The 10,093-nt window shown below is 38.1% G+C and overlaps 1 protein-coding gene across 9 annotated transcripts in view; it reads left to right on the top strand.

The window, feature by feature from the left end:
• The first annotated feature begins 716 nt into the window (after positions 1-716).
• OPA1 (OPA1 mitochondrial dynamin like GTPase) overlaps positions 717-10,093 on the top strand; it is an 81,848-nt gene continuing 72,471 nt past the window's right edge. For 4 of the 9 annotated variants that reach the window (XM_027957239.2, XM_027957232.2, XM_042233072.1 and 1 more), the window contains exons 1-6: positions 717-921; positions 5,459-5,777; positions 6,436-6,532; positions 8,162-8,269; positions 8,909-8,962; positions 9,648-9,715. In XM_027957239.2, the coding sequence (XP_027813040.1) occupies positions 890-921; positions 5,459-5,777; positions 6,436-6,532; positions 8,162-8,269; positions 8,909-8,962; positions 9,648-9,715 (678 nt within the window). In that variant the 5' untranslated portion in view covers positions 717-889. Of the gene's footprint in view, positions 1,007-5,458; positions 5,778-6,435; positions 6,533-8,161; positions 8,270-8,908; positions 8,963-9,647; positions 9,716-10,093 lie in introns of all 9 variants that reach the window. The other 5 variants (XM_060404581.1, XM_042233079.2, XM_027957243.2 and 2 more) reach the window with 3 other exon arrangements.

Genomic DNA, 10,093 nt, shown 5'->3' with positions numbered 1-10,093 from the left:
GGGTCCTGAAAGCCGGGAGAGTGCTGAGTATCCAATATTCTGAGCTGAACGTGGAGCAGTCCAGTACCACCACCCATTGTTGGTGACTTTTGACCACAGCAATATCAACCAATTAGTGAGATTAAAAGCCAGATGACTGCCAGTTAAGGAGTGAATGAATGAAATTATTTTTGATGCCTTTATAAACTGCACATGCTTGTATCAAGTCTTCAGCTCGCCGAATTCATGAGCTTCTCTTGGCTCTCCTTCAGATTCTAAAGCATTTAACCTGTCCAATACTCCTCTCAGCCTGCCAAGATTGCTCTAAACTTATGAAAGTTCTTCCTAAACAAAGACGTCATACAAAGGAGCAGGCAGCAGTGGGTTTTCATTACTCTGTTTTATTGCTCTATCCCTGTATTAAGTCATTCTGTATTCCCTAGCCTCCACTATGCTCAAGCAATATTAAATTTTCTTAAATTGGTAGCCACCCAGTGAGAATTTATCACCTGTATTTCACGCCTTTCAGTCCCTGCCGTACCTCCACTCTTCCGCTCAAGAATTTAACTAGAGGCACAAGTTCCCAGTTCCGCCCCGGAAACGGAGGGCGGAGTGGGGAGAGGGGAGGGTTCCTGTAGAGGCTTTGAGTGCATGCGCCAGTCCTCCGCCGGACCGTTTTTGCTGCCCTCCTGGAAGAGCGGGGTGGAGGTTTGGCCAACGGACCGGGTACGGGTGCCCAGCAGGCTCTTACGGAAGTCCATTCGCCATTGGGAGGGCCGCAGAGGCTGCTCTGTGCCCTTGTTGCTGCGGGCCTCTTCCTGGGTCATTCCCGGAGCAGGAGCCGGACTGGGGCTAAACCCGGGCTCCCCGCTGGCCGCCTCGGCGCCTGTGTGACCTCCTCGCCGGCGCGATGTGGCGAGTACGCCGGGCTGCCGTGGCCTGGTAAGTCCGGGCTCCGATCTGGCTCCGTTATTTCTGGGGCGTCCAGAAAACGGGGCTGCCCCATCACTACCTCCAGAGTGTGCAGGTAACTCTCAGGCCAGGCGGAGGGCAGTTAGATGGTTCCGGGATATTTTTGAGGCCCCAGAGTGGCAGGAGCCCTGACTGGGTTTACCTGAGATGCTGGCCCCAGTAGTGGCCCCTGCCCCTGTTCCTCTCGGAAGATTCTGGGCCCATTTCAGTCTTGGCCTGTGTCTGATGTCCTTTTGTGCCTGCCCCATTCACCCTTCTGTCCTCGATGTTATCTCTCTCTGGTGGCTTCTGGTGTCTGTCCCCTCTCTCTCCGGGCTTTGGTGCTTGCTATCCATGTGTCCCTTTTCTGCGTCTTTTTCTTCTACCTCCACGCTAGGTTTACATTGCCTTTGCAGGTACCCGAGCTGTTCTGTTCGAGTAAAGAGGACTCTGCCTCTTTCCTTAGTCCGCTGAAGAACATGATTCGGAGTCAGATTTGGAGCAGTGAAGCATACAGTGTCAGAGACGGTGATTAGAGATATTCTCTTAATAATAGCTTTCTTTTCAGTGTTCTTGGAGGGAGAGTTGCTTTTTGGATGTGAGGCGGTGAACGTAGCGCCACTTTTCTAATCACCGTGTTACTGTTGACCTGGTCTGACTTAATCCTAAACCGAAAATGATGGAAGTATTGACATTTCTATGGGTTGCTATGTGCATTTTAATGAAATTAAATTTGGCTCTAATTTTTACACGTAGTTGTGTTCTAATGTTCTTAAATACCTTCAGATTTAACTCATTGTTGCAGGCATTTGATAAGAAGTAACGTGTATCAAGCAAAGTTGGAAAAACCTGGATTTCCTGAATTAACTCAGTCTCTAAACACCTGTCCTGAATATTTTTTTTAGGATTGTTTTAAGTGGTGTAATTTATAGTGTTTGTAAGTGATGGAATCCATTTGCTTTATATAGATTAACCTGGAGTCTAAATTTAGAACTGAAAAAAGCATACAATAGTTGTAGTTTTAGTCAATTAGAATGCTTGGATAAGTTACTTCTGACCTCACGGAATTTTAATTTCTGAGAATATCCACAGCCCTTCGTACTAAACTAAGTTATTTACAACATTTTTATTTCTACTTCTCAGTATTTACTAGGGAAATATATCTAGTTTTCTTTAAATAAGAAGAGGAAAGACTTTTCGGAAAATAGCGCACTGTGTTGAATTGATTAAGTTATTTAGGAAATGCTTTAAAAATTGAGTTTAGAAACAAACTAGATGTCAACTGATAATTATTTATACAGTTGGATTCTGTCAGCTAAATTGTTTCTAAAGTTACTATTGACTCCATAGTCATGGTTTAAGATATCTTATGTTGACTGCACAGTTTAGCTGCCTGCCCAAGTAGAGATGAGGAAGGTCAGATGCCCCATGTTCTGCAGTTTGTCTTTTGATGTATTTCCTGTGAACGTTATGAAGGAGTACATTTAAATTCTTACTCTTTAACAAACATTCTTTGATGTGTATATCTAAGTACATACTCATAGACATGTAAGAATAATGACCAACATTTATTTAGGTGCAATAAGTATTTGCATAAAATTGTTGAAAAAATAATTACATGCTAGGATACAGTGCATAGGTTAAAAGAAGATAAATGAGAATAGATGATTTCTGGAGTGAGGATCGGGGAGCCTTGTTTTGCATCACATTTGATTTTTAGTTTGGCCTAAATATAGAAGTATATATTCAAATTCTTTTCCACCATTCACTAGTCATTCTACCTTAGGTGAGACACAGTTTAAAAAAGCAAATTGGGAAAATAAGGATCCTTACCAGGTTTTTCTGAGAGTTAACAGTAGCATTTGTGCAAACATCTGACATAATGCCTGTCAGTTACGTACCCCTTTCCCCTCACTGTCTTTCTTCACAACATAATTTCAGTGTTTCTCGATTCCTTTTTCTTAAGATATTTAGAAATTAGAGTCCCATGTAATGAAATATTTTATTTCTTTAGAACGGGCCCTGGCCCGTAGTGAGCACTATGACTGTGTGTTGAATAAGATAATCAAGTGTATGTTTGTTGGTAGGAGACTGTCATTCTCTGCCAGGAAGAACAAGAGGGAAGAGCTCAGATAGTAACATGTGCATTTAGATCCTTTTCTCTTTGGGGTGTTTTTTGTTCTCTTTCTGTTTCTGGGGAGCCTGGTACCTGAGGTGTTAATTTTTTCTTAATTTCCATCCCTGAACCATCCCTGGATTGTGAGACATGAGAAGGCAAAGAATAGATATTGTAAGCTACTGGAACTTTTGTGATTAAAAGTAAAAGTTTATGTGCCCCTTTTTGTATAAGTGCATCCATAATTCATGTTTATTTTCTTTCTTTTTAAAAAAATTTTTATTCATTTTATTTATGTCTATGCTGGGTCTTTGTTGCCGCACAGGACTTTCTGTAGCTGCAGTGAGTGGGGTCTACTCTCTAGGGTGAGGGCCCTAGGGCACATGGGCTCAGTAGTTGTAGCCCTGGACTTAGTTGTCCCCCAATATGTGTGATCTTTTCAGACCAGGGATCGAACACATGTCTCCTGTATATGCAGGTGGGTTCTTTACCACTGAGCCGCCAGGGAAGCCCACATTTATTTTCATCCCTATTTTAACCTAACATTACATGAAGTCTTTTGGTATATCTACATGGTCTTCATACTTATCATGTTAATGGCTATACAGTATCCTCTTTTGTTTATATGCCATAGTTGATAAATTTTTGCTCTTAATATTATATATTTAAGTGGTAACATTATTTTTTGCTATTATAACACATCTTTTTTTCCAGTTTTATTGAGATATAATTGGCATACATCACTGTATAAGTTTAAGGTGAGCAGCATAGTGATTTAACTTAAATACATCATGAAGTGATTATGACAGTAAATTTAGTGAACAGCTGTAGTCTCATATAGATTCAAAATTAAATAGAAAAAACATTTTTGTGATGACAATTCTTAGGATTTACTGTCTTAACTTTCATATATAGCACAACAGCTGTGCTGATTGTATTTATCATGTTGTACACTACAGTCTTAGTATTTATCTTCAGTTCAGTCGCTCAGTCGTGTCCAACTCTTTGCAACACCATGAACAGCAGTACACCAGGCCTCCCTACCCATCACCAACTCCCGGAGTCCAGCCAAACCCATGTCCATCAAGTCAATGATGCCATCCAGTGATCTTATCCTCTGTCATCCCCTTCTCCTCCTGCCCTCAATCTTTGCCAGCATCAGGTTCTTTTCAAATGAGTTAGCTCTTCGCATCAGGTGGCCAAAGTATTGGAGTTTCAGCTTTAGCATCAGTCCTTCTAATGAACACCCAGGACTGATCTCCTTTAGGATGGACTGGTTGGATCTCCTTGCAGTCCAAGCAACTCTCAAAGAGTCTTCTTCAATACCACAGTTCAAAAGCATCAATTCTTCTGCGCTCAGCTTTCTTCATAGTCCAAATCTCATATCCATACATGACCACTGGAAAGACCATAGCCTTGACTAGACGGACCTTTGTTGGCAAAGTAATGTCTCTGCTTTTTATTATGCTGTCTAGGTTGGTCATAAATTTCCTTCCAAGGAGTGTCTTTTAATTTCATGGCTGCAGTCACCATCTTCAGTGATTTTGGAGCCCAGAAAAATAAAGTCAGCCACTGTTTCCACTGTTTCCCCATCTAGTTGCCATGGAGTAATGGGACCGGATGCCATGATCTTAGTTTTCTGAATGTTGAGCTTTAAGCCAACTTTTTCACTCTCCTCTTTCGTTTTCATCAAGAGGCTCTTTAGTTCTTCTTCACTTTCTGCCTTAGAACTGTAAATTTGTGCCTTTTGACTGCTTTCCTCCATTTCCCCCTTCTACCACTATGCCTGTAGTAACCACAAATCTGATCTCTTTTCTAAGTGTAAACGTTTGGATTGTAGTATAATTGACCTACAACACTACATTGGGTCCTATTGCACAGCATAGTGATTTATTATTTCTATACCATTTCAAAATGATCACAGTGGTAAAGTCTAGGTTGGATATGTCACTAAATAAAGATATTTTGTTTTCAAATTTATTGACAGCAAGTAGCTGTCAATAGCTAATAAAATAAATCTCTTTTTTCCTTTAGTTTTTATTTTTGGGGCCGTGAGCATTACCCACATATAGTAAATCAAAGGACAGGCTCTGGAGTCCCTCTGTCTAGGTTTGAGTCCCTCTGGGAGCCTCAGTAACTTACTTATATCGGTCTGCCTTTTTCTTGTTGATAAAATGGGGACGATCCTGGTAGTTTTATCATAGGATTATCAGGAGGATTAACTGAGTTATCTCCCATTGCAGCAGTGTCTGGCACACAGTAAATGGTTAGTGCCTGTGCGCTATTGTGAGACATGGTGTAATTGGTCAGGTGTGCCCTGTGTGTTTTCCCTTTTGCATATTGCTTTTTCAGTATCATTTCTTTACATTGTTTCCCTGTCTGATCTTTCTCCCACACCTACTTTTCTTTCAGCGAGGTCTGCCAATCCTTAGTGAAACACAGCCCTGGAACAAAAGGAAGTTTACCACTACAGAAACTACATCTGGTTTCACGAAGTATTTATCATACACATCATCCTACCTTAAAGCTTCAAAGACCCCAGTTAAGGACGTCATTGCAGCAGTTCTCCTCTCTAACTAGCCTTCCTTTACGTAGACTGAAACTTTCTCCAGTTAAATATGCCTACCAGCCCCACAGGAATTTTTGGCCAGCCAGATTAGCAGCAAGACTCTTGAAACTCCGGTATCTCATACTCGGATCTGCTGTTGGGGGTGGCTATACAGCCAAAAAGGTGAGTTTCACTTTGCTACTGCTTTTCCAGTTATTCCAGCGAATATTTTAAAGCTTCAGAGCATATGTTGTTTTTCTTCAATGCAATAGAATATAATTAGATGTTTAAACATTTATTGTGTGTCTCTGTCATGTGCTAAACTGTCTTAATGGCGCTAATAGGAAAATGCTCTCAGAATCTTAGTTATTATAAGAGGTGAAAATGGCCTAATGGAAGGAGCGCTGACCTGGGAGTGAGAATACCTTGGTTTGATTTGCAGCTCTGCCATTTAGTAGCCCAGGAAGGGAAGTTAGGTGGCATGCTCCTGCAACCACTTTGTGGCAACTCTGGGACCAGAGGCAGGGTCTCCTGATCCCTGGTTTGTCTTCCCTCTATTCTTCGAATCATGTTTAAAGTCAAATCATGAAACCTGTTTGAAATAAAAGTGTATTTTGAATTTTTCCATTTTCTGTATTTAGTAAAGAAACATTTACATGCTTTATACACTTGTCTGTTAATTTATTTTTAGAAGAGCAAAGGCCACTTTGTTTCTCAAAATTGTGAACATAATACATTACTCTTAGCAGCTTAGCAAGTTTTAACAAAATAAATTCAGCTAGTTTTTCTTTATATTTTATATGGCATTCAGATCATTTGATTGGCATACTTTATCTTTTAGACTTTTGATCAATGGAAAGACATGATACCTGACCTTAGTGACTATAAATGGATTGTGCCTGACATCGTGTGGGAGATTGATGAGTATATCGATTTGGGTTTGTATCAACATTAGAGTACTTTTCTTGGTTGTCTCTTTAGGAGAGAAAAATAGTTGTACTGAGATAGCTCCTTAACTCTAAGGTTGCAACAGTTTTATTTTCATAATGAAAGTAATAGACTAGCAGAGGAAAAATTGGTAAGAAACAAAAAATAATCCACTGGTTCATCACTTCAATACAGCTGCCAGTGTAGTTTCTTTTGATTGTACCTACTTTGTGTATGTGGTTAATATTTTACTTTCCTTTTTAAAAATTGTATAGTCATAGTGAACAAACACTTTGCTATCTTGTCTTTTGTTAGCTAACACATTCGTCAGCATTTTCTACGCTGCCAAGCAGCCTTCTTGAACATCATTTTCAGTGTTGTATGTTACTCAGAACAGCTTCACCTAACTAACTCTCTTTGAGTACCTTGGTTACCTCTACTTTTTATTACGAAGTTCCTTAAAAGCCTGCTAGTGGCCAAAGTAATTTCTCCTGTTAGTCTGCCACTGTTCCCTTTTTCTAGAGGTAGATGAGAAACAGGTATATTTGATAGTTGTGATTGCCAGTAAGTCATGGTGATTTTTAGGAAAAAAAAATTGTCTGATGAAATTATTTTCCTCGGGTCTCTCTTTATAGACTTTGTGTAGACTTTTTTTAGACTTTAGCTTAGGTGTATGCAGGGATGGATTTAATCTCTGCATGCACTATTCACAACACTTTCTTAAAGATTGTTGCACTGATGAAGATATATACAGGAAAAGCACGCCTTCAAATTATTTTTCTAACATTTATGAGGAGAGCTTTTTAACTTGATAGATTCACCGGTAATACACAGTAATGGCCACGGGCCTCGGTTCTGAAGCTAGGCTACCTAGGCTTAAACCTGACTGCCTCACTTCGGTGGGTGCACAGGTCCTGTTACATCTCTGTGTTCCATTCCTTATCTGTAAAATGGGGCTAATGAGAACTGTTTTGTAGCATTTCCATGAAGATGGAACAAGTTAATGCTTTCATTGCATTTAGAATAAGACCTAATACATATTTTTATTTTGAGAAACTTTGTGTTTTATCTTCTCCAGAGAAAGTTAGAAAAGCCCTTCTTGAATCAGAAGATACTATATAGTTGTACCAAACTGGGACAGAATTGTTGAGTATTTGTAAACAAAAATAAATACTTGGTCACTTTATGAATAAGGCTAGCAAAAATAAAGGCTTGTCTTGGGTTCATACACAGTTTTTTCGAATGTAATGGTAACATAAAAGGAGAAAGAGAAGGAATGAAATTCCTTTCTTGAGTTTAAACTGACATTACTTTTTTAGAATTTGGGCCAGGTGCTACAAAAGATTTTTAAAGTACTTCTGATTCCAATCCAGTGTTAACATTTATACCTTGTTTCTGTCTCAAGGCATTTAACTTATGAATCAAAAATATCCAAGCTGTATGTTTGAGTCCTTTTAAAAATTTTTATGGCTTATAGAATATTATTAGGATAACACATTGTTTCAGATACATGTAGCAGTTATAGTTGGAATAGAGAGAAAAATGGAAAAACTATTTAAGTTTGTATATGATTATTTAAACTGTATGAATGGTTCAGTAGTCACATATTAATTTGGAGACTATCCTTTTCTTTTCCTCAGAGAAAATTAGAAAAGCCCTTCCTAATTCAGAGGATCTTGCAAAATTGGCACCTGACTTTGACAAGATTGCTGAAAGCCTCAGCTTACTGAAGGACTTTTTCACCACAGGTAAGGAAAGACCTGTGTCTGATCTCATTTAAAATATCAGGAAACACAGAGGAAAGATACTTAAGATACATTCATATTTTCCATCTCTTAAATGAAAATATTTAGTAGCTTTTATTTACAAATAAAAGCCACGTTTTTTTATTAGAAAGATAAAACAAAATTTTGCTGCTCCATAGTTTTAATTTTTTTTAATTTATTTATTTTTATTTTTTGGCCACATTGAACAGCATGTGGGATCTTAGTTCCCTGACCAGGGATTGAACCCACGCCCCCTACAGTGGAGCCAGAGTCTTATCACTCTGGAAGATTCCCATGGTTTTAATTTTTGTTTGGCCCAGCAAAATGAAGATTTTCAAGAACTTAAACATCTTGGCTTTAGTCAGTGAGGGGAAAGTAAGTCACTTGTTCTTGACAAGCAGATGAGACTTCCTGTGTGTTTGCTTTTCATAATTGATTAGAGCCGATTTTAAAACATTTAATCATAATGGACCATTATAAGTAGAATTTACTAAGGTCAATCCTGGTGTATTTGCCCAATTCTGCCCTACCATAATATAAATCTGAGGTCTCAGACATCTTTGTTTGCTCATTTCTGATAAATTTTACATTTCTATTTCCCCTTTTGCTGATTTTTCACAGGTCACAAATTGGTTAGTGAAGTCATAGAAGCTTCTGACCTACTTCTCTTGTTAGGTGTGTAAACAGATATTTTTGCTGATCTTAACATGTCTTTTAAATGCTTCTAATAAACTAGTTGCAAATAAAATTACAGACCAAATTTATAATGCTGCTTGTGCTGAATTTTAAAATGTCAGAATTATATTGGGCAAATTCATTATCCTAAATTTAGGTGGAAATAATAAAATTAATTATTTTGTGATAAAATTAAAATTCCTAAGTATGTATCTATATTATAAGATTAAAACTGTTAAAAAGAAAGTTTACTTAATGAAACTATTTTCTTGAACCAGATCTGGTTGTTTCTCATAACTGAAACAAAGCCATTTTAGTTTGTCTCATCTGTCTGGTCCCAGTTGACATTTTTACTTTTTTTTTTTCTACTGTATGTGGTCTCTTACGGCAGTAGTGTATGGCCGAACTGTAAGTATTCTTGTGTAAAATAATCTTACCAAAGATTCTTACTTTTTAGTTGTACTTTACAGTGACATTTTAAAAAATCAGTTAAATAGGTCCTGTAATTGTTTTGAAAAGTTTTTTCTTAGGTTACCACTTTGTTTCTTAAAATAAGAATAGCTTTCCAAAATGATTTTTGCTCTAAAAATCCACTTAGCTTTCAACTGACTAAATATGATATGGAATTTAGTTTAGACTCTTGGCTTCACTGGAGAATTTATAAGACTGAATATTTATCTTTAAGGTTCACCTGGAGAAACGGCCTTTAGAGCAACAGATCCCGGATCTGAAAGTGACAAGCGATACAGAAAGGTAAGTATAAAGGCGCACTCTTCACATAGATAGTCTTGAAAGATTTTTTTAAATTTTTACCTACCCTGGGAGATTTTAAAATGGTAACATCTGAGAAGCAAACATAAAATTATCCAATGGAGGTATTGTTATTATTCTTGGTACAAAATGCAAGGCATTTATGCAACAGTTCTGGAAATATAATTGGATAATCCGGTTTCCCTCAAATATATTTGAGAATTATTAGTTTCCAGGGTTTTTGCAACAAAGGGTTTTGTTGTTAAATATGTGTGGGGGAAAACTGGTGTAAATAAAACAAGCAGGCTTCTTTTCTCTGGGATTTCTCAGACCTGATATATGCATGTGCACTGTGAAGCTATAAGAGATTCATCAAAATAT

Source organism: Ovis aries, chromosome 1 (assembly GCF_016772045.2).
Source record: "Ovis aries strain OAR_USU_Benz2616 breed Rambouillet chromosome 1, ARS-UI_Ramb_v3.0, whole genome shotgun sequence".
In the NCBI taxonomy this organism is placed as follows: domain Eukaryota; kingdom Metazoa; phylum Chordata; class Mammalia; order Artiodactyla; family Bovidae; genus Ovis; species Ovis aries.
The sequence above is the reverse complement of the archived record's forward strand: the minus strand, read 5'-3'. Positions and strand labels throughout refer to the sequence as shown.